We start from the raw sequence: 15,043 nt of genomic DNA on the forward strand, positions 1-15,043 counted from the left end.
CTCCACGCGTGGACAGGCTGTATCGCTTGCTCGTTTACTTTGTTCGTAATTATGATTACGCGACACTCGTTGTCTGGAGAGAGGGACAAAACATAGCGGCCAGTAGAATGTTGTAAAACTATCTCGGAAGCACTGCACGAGACACTTGTACAATTTGTTCTTTTTTTTTCTAGAAAGAAAGAGAGAGAGAGAGAGAGAGTTGTAATATTTCGAGGGTGAATTGGGTTTTTCTCTAGAACTTCTCTCGACGCGATATCTCCTTCAAAGTTGCAAAATTTTGAATTTTCTATCGATATCTTTTACGTTTATAGAATGCAGAGGAATTGCCCTAGATCGTTTTATTTTCTCCTGCAATCTGGATCGTTACTACCCATCGCTGGGAAAAATTGGAAAAATTGTCCCGAACACTCGCCAGATATACGGTGGCGTGGAAAAATTCACAGCCAGATAATTTTTTCAAAAGGTGACAGGGCGGAAAGAATTTTAAATAACATCGAGGATGTCGGAGTATGACAAGTAGAAGGAAAAGCTAACTAAAAAAAAAAACTAACTAAACTAACACACACGCTGTTACGTTAATCGTATAATATTGCCGAAACTTTTTTAAAATACCGCTTTTTTAGGGCGATAGAGCGAAAAATCTATCTGGCCGGATACTTTTGCACGCCGCTATACTTCCTTATGTTACCGCTTTCTATTTATCTATTAGAACTTCAAAACCGCGCAATACCATTAACGACATTAACAAACAAAGCAAAATAGGCAAAACTTGGTCGAGATAATGCTCGATATGAGTGCGCGAAGTTTGCAAAGGAATAGAAACCGATGATTGCTTTGACCGCTGGTCAATTAACGAAGGAGAAACGTCGTTGACCGGTCACTTTCCTCCTCGTAATTTCCTCGACGTGGTATCGATCGGGAAAGCGATTCCTTTGCGTGGCCGACCGGCCATGTAAATTCGATTAAGTGACACGAGTGCAGGCTACAACGGATTTTCCAGCTGCGTGTACAGATTCGAGGGCGAGCACGACGAGATCGTGAAGCTGCGGTTCAACAAGCTGTTGAATGGAAACCGGACGTGCCGCAGCGTCTCCAGCCCGGACTTTAATCGGCTGCTCTGCGTCGGATCGGACAGCTTCTCCGTGAAGGTGAGTCGTACGACGACGTTTCTAAAATTTCAATGAAAATCTCGAATAAGAGTCTTATGCGTACTTTCCGGGGAAAAGACGATTTTCACGACGCTTTCACCACGAGTGTCACGTGTGTATACGCGTGACTTTGACTACCAACGATTGCGATAACGCACGAGTCGTAGAAAAATTATTGTGAAATAAAACAGGCGTTTGCAAGTCATTGAGAAAATATAGAGGAGTGTTAGAACGTTTAGAAAATAAATTAATTTAGAGGAGAACGTAACAGAATTACGCAGAGAGAATAAGAAACTTTCGCTTTAAACGATTCGAGATTTCTATCCGTTCCTTCAAGACTTCCGCTACCTCTGGCGTAAGATAGTTTTTGGAGATAAGAGGACGTCGGACGTGAATACGTTGGATCGCACCTTGGAGGGAATCTCTGGACAAAGACGCGTGAATTGCGAAATTGTATTCAGTTTCTCAATTTTCCTTGTCATTTTGTATTCAGCGCGTTTTCAATACGAGTTGCATAATTTTGAAGGGAAGGGTTTATCGCTCGTAATATCTTTCGACGTACGTATTGTACTTACAGGTCGTGGTTTATTCGCTAGTTCGATATCCTTTTCCTTTGTACGGTCATTAAAAGCGCATTGAAGCGCTTCAGATTCTTCGTTTCACACCCTTTTTCCCGCGTGTAATAACGAGCCAGAGTCGCATGTTCCAATTAATCTTCGAACCAACTTCGAACAGGCATTGCTCCATTTTATATTTGCGCGACACGAGAGCACTAGAAGGGCCATTCATCTTTCCTGAATACAGTTGTTAACCCGACGAACAACTGCACGGTTCCGACAAAGCTGTAAGCCTGCCGTTGTTCGTATAAACGCAAGCGATCATAACGTCATACAGTTTTGTTTAAAGATTAATCACAGAATCGGAGTAAACGATATTCGAAGATCGAACATTCGTATTCCCATTCGAGTTAAATTTACAAAATTCCTTAAGGTCCCAGAGATATCTGTAACGCGGTTAATCCGTAAAATTGAATCAAAGGCGAATAATAATCGGGCGATTTACTAATTGGATAATAAATTCCCAAGACGCTACTAATTCGGTCGAAAGACCGGAGCACGGCGGCAAGCGAGCAACGATTTTAATTTAAAGTTTGCCAGCCACGATCGAAAGAATCTCCGTCGATAGTTGCGCCGTTGGCGATCGCGCGAGGGCAAAGGCTGTAATTAACGAGACCGCGTTTTCATTAAAACTTTATCAGAAATTCGGCGTGTAAACGGCGGTGTGATCGCGAAGGGATGCACGACAATCGAACCGAGGCGAACGAACGTTCGCGTGACCAAAATAAATCTGAAATTCCGATCGAGCGGCGAAACCGTGTCACCGTCATCGGCCATTTTCCCGCTCCGCCATTCGTTCCATTTTGTTATCGATCGCAGGATTTATGAGGGGCACGGGCTCGTGTCCGTGAATTTAAAGCGCAATTACAAACGCTAATGTTCTCCGATCGCGTTTGTTCGTCACCGTGGCAATTATAATAATCTGTCGACTAATTAATTCGTAAGCGACCCCGGAGACCGAATCATGCTCGATATCTACAGGTGCTCGATCTTCCATGGCCGAACGCTCCGCCTGTCCAACGGGATTGCCTCTGCTCCAATCGATCCCTACCGATGAACGTCAAGTCCACCTCGAATATAGTCGAGGTACACTTCACCGTCAGGTCTATGGACGCGTTGGATGACTATAATAATTTGTTCTTCGAGGGAACCTGGGACTTCATCAAGACCAGCCCTTGCATGCAGAAGCGAAGAGTGAGGGGACCATCCGGAGAGATCAAGTATAAGGTGCCGGTTATAGACGAGGATGAGGTGAGACTTTTATGGCTTTAGAGAAATTTGAAACAGACGAAGAAGCTTGGATCGACGCGTTCCATGCGAAGTCTATACGTATCGACTTTAATTACTTCTCGTGTCTTAGCCATTCTTTAAGAAAATCAAACGAACAAATCCGTTTTTCCATTCTTTTCGTCGCGAAAAATAGAAATCGTACTTTCCACATTGAACATTGTTACGAGAGGTTCAAGGAGAGTTTTAGACACGAAGTATATCGGAAGCCTGTGGCAGATCGCTTAGATTTGCTTTCGTGTGGTCTCAAATTGAGGATTACCTTCTAAGAGCTCCGTGACATAAAATTAATTTACTGTAACAGAGGACAAATTGAATGGCTGGCTACGACTATGGCAACGAAAGTTCCAATCGCTCGAATCGTGGAACTCGAACTTTCTCAAAATTGTCCACTCTTCTACGAAGGGAGAGGAACTTTCGTTTTACGAAATAAATATTCGCCGAAATAACTCGGGCATGCCGTACTTGAAATCGAAGAGTTCCCGGTGGATTATTTTCAGAAAAACTGCGAGAAGCACCCATGGCTGATCGACCCAGGGCCGAACCAATATCTCTACGTGAAAATGCACGGCACGATAATGTCGAACACGAGCAAATGTGCGACGAAGAACCGGATCGTAGTGCACACCGGTGGCGCTATCCACGTGTCGGTGTGCCCGAAACCACCTGCGGAATCGAGTCACCACGTGGTCGAGGTTTTCAGTGACGGCTGGGCCGTCAGCAGCAACGCGATGATCCTAGCACCGGGCCAAGACCCCATCAGGACTATAGCCGTCGAATTTATCGTCAAGGAACCGGAAACCTACACGGTCACCTGGCTCGAGCTCACTAGAAGGTTGGTAATTCGAAATATCTTTCTTATTTTCTTTACAAATCCTCTAACACGTTGACTGCCATACGAATTTTATATACAGGATGTTCGGCTACAGATTTTCCACAATTTAGAAGGTGATTCTTGACGCTGAAATAAGACAAAAATCAAGAATGAAAAAATTGCGTTTTCGATCTTGTTTTTTAGTTATTAACAATTAAAAATCGGCCGGAATATCCTTGCACGCGTGCAAACCTCCTTACACGAACGAAAGGAGGTCAGCCTAAGCAGCGGGGCGCACAGTCCTCAGTCTGAACGACATACGGGCGGCAGCTTACCTCGTACAAGTCGTATATATGTACATTTTGTCGATGTATAGTTATTTTGGATTGAGATATACGATACTATACAATTTGATTTTTCCAAAATATTATATCGTGTTTGAACGCTCTTCTCCGACCATCTTATCCAAGTTATTCGCATCGTTGAAAGTTTGCCGGTTCATGGAATTTATCTTATTTTAATCGTTCTAAAAAATCTAATATACCCCGAGTCACCGATGATCATCGTGGCAGTCAACGTTCTAAATTAACCAATAACCCATTTGAAACCATATTGCTTCTTGTACCTACGTGTATCACGGTGCATACCCAACGATGCGATCAAACTAAGAGCGTCGTGCAGTACATATCCAATTGACTCTTACTGATAATACGCTGTTTGTGTCGTACGAAGAAATTCATATTTTAATTAGACATCAACCTCGAATGGGTTGATCATGTAGATCCTTGATGAAACAACATTTACACAGCTACTCCCTCCGCGTATTTAGCGATAGATACCTCTTGGTTATCTTCGTTCTTTCGCATGAACGATCCTGAACGAGGAACCTAAGCAGTAATCTGTCCTTTCACGTTACCTTTGAACCTCGCCAAGAGCCTTGCCCTCGATTCGCCGGAGTATCTACAAAAAGCACCGACAGTATCTCATTCAGAAAGTCGTCACTGATCCCCCGTTTCACCTGACAAAACGCTAGTTCTAAGATCTTGTTCGAAAACGCGACAGAGAAGAAGTAGCCACCATTTCACATTCCACACACTCGGAAAAACCTCGAACAATTCTTCGTTCGTCTTTCTGTTAAAGCTCTTAGAAACTCGTTTGGTCAAGTGGCACGGAATCTCTGGTTTCCTTAAAACAACGTTCCCAAAATTTCACTGGGAAAAATGCCAAACATCTTCCCTTCGCCCTCTGCTTCTGATACTAAAATCCCATTCTGGAAAGTGCTAATAAATCGTTAGCTCTCTTAACAACCAATCTCGACGATCTTTCCTCCTTTTAGCACGTTGTTTCCAAAATTTCGCTACTTCTCCCATTGCTTATCCGCTGTAACTGTACTTCACCGAATCCGCTTAGGAAAGTGCCAAATGTCTTTTTGGTTCCCTCGTCTTCTACTAGAACAATTCAAAAAGATTTCACTGCAAAAGCATTAAAGGAAAGTATCTTCCCTTCGCTTAAAACCAAAAACTCATTTAGAAAGTCTTTAATCTTCTTAACAACTGCTAAGGTACTATCCTCGGAATTTAATCGAGAATCTTCTTGATTAAAGTTGAAGGATCTTTTCTTTATTTTACGCGTCTGGAACGTAACTTCCTAATGAAACGATGACTTTACTTTCGAATAGCACACGATGTACTGTAGAAAGATGAGAAGTTGGCCGGCACACAGGAAGCACAGCTCTCTATCGCTCGCCGTCAGGCTATAGATTTTACTTGTGTACACTATGAATTTTAGTGTATACATTCTAAAGCGGCGAAGATATCTTTACCGCTTTCCTTAACAGGATTACAATGTACCGCTTCCATATACGTATCATATACAATATTGGAAGTAGTATTACGTCTTAAATATAAATATTTAATTAATTATTTAATTACCTATTAAATATAAATCCATTCGGTAAAGTTCTGATATCTTCTTTTACCTCTCATTTTATAAACTTTCTTTTGTCCGCCATTGTACGTGACACTTTCGGCTAATACGCGTGCTTATCTTTATAACCGTACCGTTCGGTTCGTCAAAAATAAGTAGACCGCTCATTTACCTAGTCATCCTTCCTCGCCTCTGCACGGTAATACACAACGTAAGAAATGTTCACAGCTATTCGACGCTTAAGCGTCTTCAGAAAGATATCCACCGAGATTCCTAACTCTATTCTCAACTTTTCGGCGCAGACCATCGGTGACGTCAAGCGCAGGGCTGCAGATGCCACGCGACTGCGAGCAGCGGTGCCCCGAGCTGGACGCGTGCATAAACGCGTCGCTGTGGTGCGACGGGATCTCCCATTGTCCATCGGGCTACGACGAGGCTCTGACCCACTGCTCGGTCCTCCTGCAGCTGCCGCCTCTGCACCTGGCCATCGGCATCCTCGCGATCGTCACGATCATCGGCGTGATCTGCTTCGTGATCTGGCGGATCTGCAGGCAACGGGCGAACCGATCAATATCGCAACACCGGCTGAAGAGCATCTCCTCGGAGACGGCGATCATCGACGGGAAGGAAGTGATTTGCTGACACAGCGACAGTTCTGTGCGATACGTCGAGGTCGACCGGGTGACCACCGTGTGACGATCGCCCACGGTCGTCCCATTCGTCGCTCGTCGTGGCGTCGTCGCGTCCCATTTCGCGTCCTCTTGAAGGGGACGCCCGTTCCGGCGCCACGACGACGCCCGCCTCCGCGTAACGCGCAGAACTGCTCTGCTACCGGTATACTTCGCAGGAGACCTAGACTCTGCTCCAAAAGGACGGTTCGCTGCTCGATGACCTGCACCGGCTTGCGCTTTCTTTCTCCTACACGGATAGGTCCACGGTGTTTGCGCGCTTCTTTTGGCGTCTTTGGTTGAGTGAGAATCGGCTCGGATCCTGGGCATTTCAAAGGCAGCTTCGACGACAGACGCGCGGACTCCGGGATAGATGCTTGTAGATGTTTTAGGAGGATGGACCAGAGCTGTTGATATTTGCCATATCCGTTTCTGTATTTTCTGACTCTTTAAGGCTTCCTTTGGCTTTGACTTCTGATATTTTAGAGCGTTCTTGGATTTTTCTGTATCGAGAACGCGAGAATCATGAGACCGCGAGAATGGAGTCTTTGTCTTTTTCGTAATCCAGATTAAACGGAATAAGTTGCCGAGCACCTCGCGTGCCTTGGTTCCTTCTCGCGTGCTTTCTTCGATCGCCTTCGTTCGCTATCTTTCGTCGATTGGTTCAAAAAGTATCGCGTACGTTGATCGAGAACTTGAACAGCCCCGGTCCATTCCTCCGAGTTGGTTATTATTTGCGCCGAGAGCACAGGGCGACGCATTTCCGAGGATTTCTCGGTTAGAAAGTCATCGAAACTCGAGGAATCGAGTTGCTTGAACAAGGACAATAAGTAATGAGATCCTAGTGATATCGTTTCGCTGGTAGCGTAGCTAACTTTTTGTCTCCCACGACCAGATGATATCGACCCATCGGTAGATCGAACGATGGCCGATCGATCGATACCTGGATCGTACGTATTGGCATGGTAGAGGAGCCTGAAATTCTGTTGGACTTTGCGCTCGATTAAACGCCGACCCAACGAAGAGAAGAAGAAGATGTCGGTCCGTGGCATCGAGCAGGGAACCAACAAGAAATACTCGCACTATGGTCGTTCGATCGTCCGTCGAGGTGATGTCTCGATGAGGACGGAAGACGCGGTTTTAAGCACGAGCCAATGGCTCCTCTCTCTCCTCCGCTCTCATGCTCCCTTTTGGTAAGCGCGCGAGATCCTCTGTAAAACGCTCGGTCGAAGTCGCGCGTGTTCGGATGAACTACCGCTGCTTTCATCGTGATTCGCGTAAATCGATGGTAACCATGAAATTTTCGTCTCTGGTTCTTTTTTTCTTTTTTTTTTTTCTTTTCTTCTTCTTCTTTTTTCGTCGAATCGATAGAGACTCTGTCTTTGAGAAGAGAGCGAAACTTTGTCATCTCTATCGACTATGTCAACGTCAACAGGGGACAATGAGAGCAGAAAAATCAAATGATCTCGCTCTCCCTTTGTCCTTTCGCGAGCGAAAGGAAAAGAGTTTTTCGAATTCTATACGCGAGTTTGGCACGTCTATTCGAGCAATTCGTAGAGAAGTGGGCAGAAACTATCGTCTTTGAAATTTTGTTACCGGGAAAAAGAAGCGTTTACGCCAGAAAGATCTACGAAGATGATTCGACTTAGGATGATCGACGTTGATCACGATGGAACAGTGTGGATAGTAAGCCTATCCGGGAACTATAGATACTGACCAAATGTTTCGAGTGATTACCGTTTAGACGACTTAATGATACTGTCACACTAGCGATAAGACGACTTCGGGAAGAACGAGTACGAATAAAATGACGTAGAAGTATGGTAGCCTGAAATTATGTGATATATATAATGCTGTTTTTCACGGAGCTGTGCTCCGTTTAATAATGATTGTTACACCCTGGCCAAAGGGGTCGTCGGCGACGAGAATCGACGTAAGCGCCAGGAAGGAAGCGATGAATTCTTTTTCGGCTCGTAGAATTGGCGCCGCGACGGCACCCGACGCCATAACTTGTACACCATGTTCATACTTGTACATAACTGATTATTTATCTATTTGTATCGGGTAACACGACACGTTCGTGCACGCGTGTCCGTTCGCAGCTTTCGCGCTTTTCGCATGTCAAATATCGAATTATATCACCGGCTGCGCGTCAAGGAAGACGCGACTTTGATCGAAAGTATACTTGACCTTGGAAATTTTGCCCACTTATTCGCAATTTTAATTGCTATAAATCTAATGGTAGAACGATAGATGAAGGGACTTCAACGATCGTTTCGAGTTCGAAAGTTGTACTCAACTTTCAACTTTTCAATTGCATCGAATGCAATTTAAGAATCGAGCAACGCGATAATTTTCTTCCGCTCTTCTGTTCTTTCGTAATGGATCGCTGCGAACGGAGACCCGTTCGAAACCGCTTTACTACTAGCCGATAAGCGTAGAGCTCGCGAAGCGCAGAAGCAAAAACGAACGAACAAAGCCGACGGAAGATACGAGGCGAAGCGAAGGGAACCAGAGGCAAACCGAAAACGACCCAAGAAAAAGACTAACGACCGGTCAGCTAACTGAAAGCACCGCCATCGTTTCCCGCTGTGTTCAGCGTGCACGTCAACCACATCGCTCGGTGAAGGAAAATGGACGGGACGTCTGCGCTACGAAAGCCACAATCGACGACCGTTCGGTAACCGGCCCTCCATTATACGTTCATGAAAAGACAATCGTTAACGTATTCCGCGTGGAATCGCATCTTTTTCACTCGATTTATCAATTCTATATGCTTTGAACGAGCCGCCGACGAGCCACATCGGCGGCGTTCATCGGCTCATCGGACACTCCCTCCGCGCGAATAATTCTCGGCAAACGAACAAAATCAAAGTAAAGTTCGACGAAATCGCGCGATTCGTTCGATATTTCGGCCGTACAGTTCTTTAGGTCTAAGTGGTTCGAAAGATTTTATAGTAATTTTGAAGAATTCCTCCGCGTACGGGGCGGCAACGTCGGCCGACGCGTCCACATCGACGCGACGATGCAAAGAAAAGAGGGAACGGAGGAAATTTCTCGTCGAGTTGTCACCGGATTTCGTCCTTACGAGAAGACTTGTCCACTGGGACGATAAAAAAAGTATATAGGAAAACGCACGCGTGCTTTATTTCATGCCGAAGTTGATTATAGTTCATTCGCCGCGTTATCTCACGTTCCACTCGATACGAATCGATGAAGCGGCGCTTGTACGCGAGAACAACCGTCGATCTCGCTCGAGAACGAACTCGTGCAACGAACCATTCTTGTCATTCTGCAATTATTTTCTCGCCCCTCCCACCCTCGATTTATCGATGTATCATTCGCGTTTCTTGCGTTGCGGGGACCAATAAATTCGTACGACCGCCGGAGTTGGCCGTGCCAAAATGGGGAAGGAAGAGTTTCCACGGTTTCTTTAGTCTCGATTGTTCAGTTTGCTCGCGTGATTCCGGTTCGCCGCGATACACCCCCAGAGAATCGAAGACTGACGCTTTAGTTTCGTGTTCTATCGTTGCTCTTACGACGAAAGTGTTACGTGATATCTGTTCACTGCCATTTCGTTTCATTTATCTGTACGCGATTCAAGCATTTTTCGAGAGATTCGGTCGACCAGCGAAGAACGGACACCGATCGCAGACATTAGAAGAGTAAAAATTATCGAACGAAAGAAAAAGGAACGTTTCGCACGTTTAGAAAACAGACGCTAATCTTTCGCGCGAAAAGGCTGCCAAAGAAGAGATAATCACCTTTCAAATTTCACCGATATTTCGATCATTTACGACGAATCGGTTGCTCGTATCGAACGTTTCACGAAATAGCAATAATCTGTCCGAGAAAACGAACGAGAAAGAAACAAGAAGAGAGAGAGAGAGAGATTCGCGATAAAACGAAGTCGGTATACAAAATACATAGAACGAAACCGAGAAGATCCTGCAGCTGAGAAAAGGAAAAAAAGGACAACGTCGAAAAGTCCTGTGAACCGTGCGCAAGAGGATTCCGCACGGAATGGCGAAGCTTGTTTGATTTATTAACAGACGATCGCTCACGGCCGAGTTCTCGTTTTGGTTGCCACCTACGCCCCGGTCGAAGAACCTTAAGCTTCCGGAGAATCGGTCGGATAAAAGGAAACAAAGGAGTCGCGTGCTCGCGGACAATAGGTTTGAAAAAATTAAAAAAGAAGAAAAACAATCCGCCTGATTAATCAACGGTGCGGTTCTCTTTTTCCCTCGAGTGTGACTTTCACGAGATAAAATATCGCGACGAAACGATCGCTGTAAGAGGCCTGAAGCCTCCGCGATCGCTGTACCTCGCGGCTTCGTCGCCAATCACCGTTTCCGGCGCGTAACTATGTTCATCGTGCTCGATTGTACGCGGTATAGAAGCTAATTTTCTAAGAATCTTCTCGATATCGATCGTTGTTTCTACTTGTTCCTTACCATTCCGCTTTACCGTTTCGAAACGCATACTCGTACAAATATCGCCGTTAAATCATTTGTTCCGCGACCTTCGAGCAGATAACTCGTTTTCGACTTTTGTCCAAATCCGATGTCGAGCTATTAATTTTCCAAATCGATTCCTTCTTTTCGCTCTTCTCTTCAAATTATTCGACGAATAACGACGGATAACGCGAGTCCAACGATTCCTCGTTATCGTACGGAAACAACGTCTTCGTCGTATATATCGATAAACCGTTAACTGGAAAATCGCACAAAAGTATAAATCGGCCAGAATTCGTAATATTTCAAATTCCACCACGAGCTTCCCAGACGAGAATCGAATACGGACAGCCGATGAACGAGATTACGCGCGGGGGAAAAAAAGTACGTTTTCCCTAATGGGGCCGCGTTGTTCACGTGCACGAGGACAGTAAAGGTTTATTGCCACGACCGGATCAAACCCATACGCAAACGAACCAGCCGCACGGTGCAATTTATCGGCGAACCTTTATTGACGTCGCGCATGAAAACGCGGCCCGCGTGTTTAGAAACACCCGCACGGCGACAGGGCATCGGCCGCGGAATCGCATCGACGTTAAACCAACCCGGTTCTAGTAACTCATATCCTCTGAACACCATGCTGGCTCTGCGTTTACCACTTGGCTATAGATTCGACCAAAGGGTATTCCGCGAATTTCCCGATATTCGGTTCGACTCTCGCCTTGACACGTTCGCTGCTTTTTGCATCCACTTTTCCTTTCGTACGGTGAGGTATGCTAATAAAAATTGTCATTATTTATTATACGCGTTTAACAGGAATTAGCATGAAATACCTTTTCATAATTTCGGGATTTTCAATTCACGTGCCACTTCAAATCGTTACGATACATAACAATGAAGGTATAGACCGACTCGAACGTGTTTCGTACGCAGCGAACGTGTTAAAATGAGAAGTGAAACTATGATAAATATGTTAGGGAACGAAACTTTTCGTCTAAATTTCCATATTTTCAAACGCTCAAGTATTTAGATTACGTTATGTTTGTAAAAAGAAATATTCTGGGTTGTCAATTTCTTCGAATATTCTTCCCTTTGATTCTCGGATCGTTCGAATCGTTGAATTTTGAAACGTAACCTTCTGAATTTGAGAATTCGTAGCGATTACAGGCCGATAGCCGCGTACGGGTGTGCGTGTAAATAGACTACGAACGACTCGATTGTAAATAATGGTAAAATACACGTACGAGTTTTAACTAATTCTAGATCATGATCTAAGTTAAACGAGTAACTATGTAGAGGATTAGACGTTATTAATTACGATATAAAATCATATCCATGAGCGCGCTGGTATTAAGGAACGGAAGGTCGACGTTTAAGAGCAAGTGTTATCCTCGCGCTTTGACGATACTTGTCTTATATTTCAACTTGAATCCCTGCGATATGAAATTGACGATTACGTTGATGAAAAATATTAAAATGTTACGAGTGATTAACAGAGAAAGCTATATATTCGTTTGATCGTATTCTGGCGGATGTGTGCTTGTATTTCGTTGATTCCGTCTGCAATATATCATTGTAAGTATCGTCAGGGAATAATTAATTAGAAACGAAACGAAAGAACGCTTGTTATCCCCTCGATTAACACCAGTCTCCGTTGAGACACCACGAACGAGAACAAACGAATCGACGATGTAACGAGTATAAGCGACTTCCGGTAGGCGCGCATCGAATCGACAAAAATTTGCGCGGTTCTATGTACATAAGTAAGCGTAAGTGCTGCCGAAGCGATAATGGCAAGAAACGAGAAACTGCACAAGACGATTAAGTTTAATAATGATTTCTCGATAAACTGTTGCACGTAAAAAGAAAAGAGGGCGTGATATAAATGAACGAACGACCGTAAAACAGAAGGAAGAAAAACCGGAAAGTGAGAAAGCGTAACGTAAATAGGAAGTTTGTAAAACTCCGCGAACTGACTTGTACAGCGTTTATCTCAGGCCTGTCCACGTATAGGATTCCCAAATCGTTTATTCTTCGTCATAGTCTCGTGATCTTCTCGAAAAAATAGTATAGCGTAAAAGTAATCATATCGTGTAGTGTCGATACTTTAGAGGATAAATTTACAGTACAAAATAAGAGAAAAAAGAATTGGAAGCTACAGCTCTAGCAAGATTCAAGATCCTAGTTCCGCATCTACGTTTCTGCTTAGTATCTGAAACTTAGTTCCTTAATTAGAAATGGTATCGTTTTCTCATTTTGTGCTCTAACTTTGTTCGTCGAAGAATCGACATATAATTAACCGATCGAATTATCCAGCACTTTCACATGCTACGATAATTATATGGATACAGAGTGCGGGAAATGATTTGGACGCTATAGTGTATCCTGTGAACAGGCCTGGTTTATCTAGTAGCACAGAAGTTGTATGAGTTCCCAAACTCTTCCCGAAGACTGCCGAAAACGCTTATTGTTTGAAACGCTTCGGCGCCCCGCAATAATCATCGCTTCGAGCGATGAAAATTAACGAGTAAGCAAGTTAAGTATCGCTTTCTCTGTCGTTTTCACGCAGAGTCATACACGATCATTTATAGCAGTTGGTAAATCGTTCGCGTAACTCTCTTTTTTAAGATATTCGATATCCTCCTTTCCTCGTCTTACTTTTTCCTACGTTATAGGTAACAAACTTTCTAATGTACGATAATTCTACGTTGAGCGAATCTGATATGAGACAGAATGTTACCGACTGTCGGTATATCGATATTTGAGTTTAAAATTCCCTTCGAATGATTCGTTCGCATCGCGATAAATATGTATGTATTTATATACTTACATTCAACGTTCTTTTTTTCTATGCACGATGATTCTTTTCTTTCTATTCGCTCGACAGTTTGCACCCAAATTGTTCGAAAGCTTAACATAGAAGTTAAACGATTCGCTAATTTTTTTTAACACATCGCCCACGGCACGAATATACAAAATTATGCAACAAGGAATATACACTCAATACCTCGAGACAGCGAAACTCTCGATTTCTGACACTATTACTGCAAGAAAATAATCATAAACACAAACGGAAAAATGCATTACGATGTAAGAATAAATTATCCAATTTACGGTGAGCGTGGAATCAAGAACAGGCCCGACAATAACATATGTGCACATGCGCTCGTGCACCAAACATGTTTACGAAGATGTACTACCTAAAAATGTTTATAGATGCGTCTATCAGGCCGATCACATGTATCGAACGTGAAGTAAAACGAAAGAGTACTTACATTACCCACTTAACAAGATACTTTCGACGTACAAATGAATTCAATGCATTAATGAACTTTACACCAAATTGTGAAACATTACTGTGACGTTTAAAGTGAGAAACTTTAACAGCTATTACTATTCATAACGTAAACGTGATAATTGATTGATTAACATTAATAAGATCGCATCGTTTGGTCTGAAAGACACTTCTATGGAATGGTTAATGAGAATGAAAGAGGATCGATCACCGTCAGACGTAAAAAATTTCAACAGAACCTCCGGAAACATGCTCACACGACATGCATATAGTTACTAATTATACCATTATTGATTACCGATTCGAATATCGAGTATGCGACATTTTTAATAAATTATTTTGAAGATTGCTTGACTTGTTTATCCTTACCTTATCCCATCTTGTTACTTCAAATCCTGTAGAGATATTCAATGATGCGAATATAAATCTTGAACACGATTGATTTTAACTTTGATTCAATAACTTCTGGATAACGGATCTTTTTGCTGCATTTCCAGCTTCTTAAAACTGTTGCTTTCGATACTATAAGGACTGAATGCACATGAGCGATATTTTACCGTGCGATCCCGATACGACCATGTCTTTCACTGTTTTCCTATACAACGAAATGGACATATGATTGTACTCGATCACAACGATATCGTACGATAAAATATCGCTCGTGGAATTCCCGCGTAAATCGACCGCCAAAGATTATATCGATAATAATCGAATATCGCGATATTTAATTACACATTCTATCGTCTTACTGGCGTTGTACGTGCCAGTACTATACTGAATCGATAAGGTACCATATGACTTAATGGTAAGTAAGGAAACACGGAAAAATATTGC

The 15,043-nt window shown here is 43.5% G+C and overlaps 1 protein-coding gene across 7 annotated transcripts in view; it reads left to right on the forward strand.

The window, feature by feature from the left end:
• LOC122572290 overlaps window positions 1-14,558 on the forward strand; it is a 182,210-nt gene extending 167,652 nt beyond the window's left edge. For all 7 annotated transcript variants that reach the window (XM_043737090.1, XM_043737086.1, XM_043737088.1 and 4 more), the window contains 4 exons: window positions 1,001-1,148; window positions 2,747-3,016; window positions 3,553-3,887; window positions 6,095-14,558. In XM_043737090.1, the coding sequence (XP_043593025.1) occupies window positions 1,001-1,148; window positions 2,747-3,016; window positions 3,553-3,887; window positions 6,095-6,434 (1,093 nt within the window). In that variant the 3' untranslated portion in view covers window positions 6,435-14,558. The remainder of the gene's footprint in view (window positions 1-1,000; window positions 1,149-2,746; window positions 3,017-3,552; window positions 3,888-6,094) is intronic.
• The last annotated feature ends 485 nt before the right edge of the window (window positions 14,559-15,043 follow it).

The sequence above is a fragment of the Bombus pyrosoma genome, linkage group LG11 (genome assembly GCF_014825855.1).
Source record: "Bombus pyrosoma isolate SC7728 linkage group LG11, ASM1482585v1, whole genome shotgun sequence".
Classification (NCBI taxonomy): domain Eukaryota; kingdom Metazoa; phylum Arthropoda; class Insecta; order Hymenoptera; family Apidae; genus Bombus; species Bombus pyrosoma.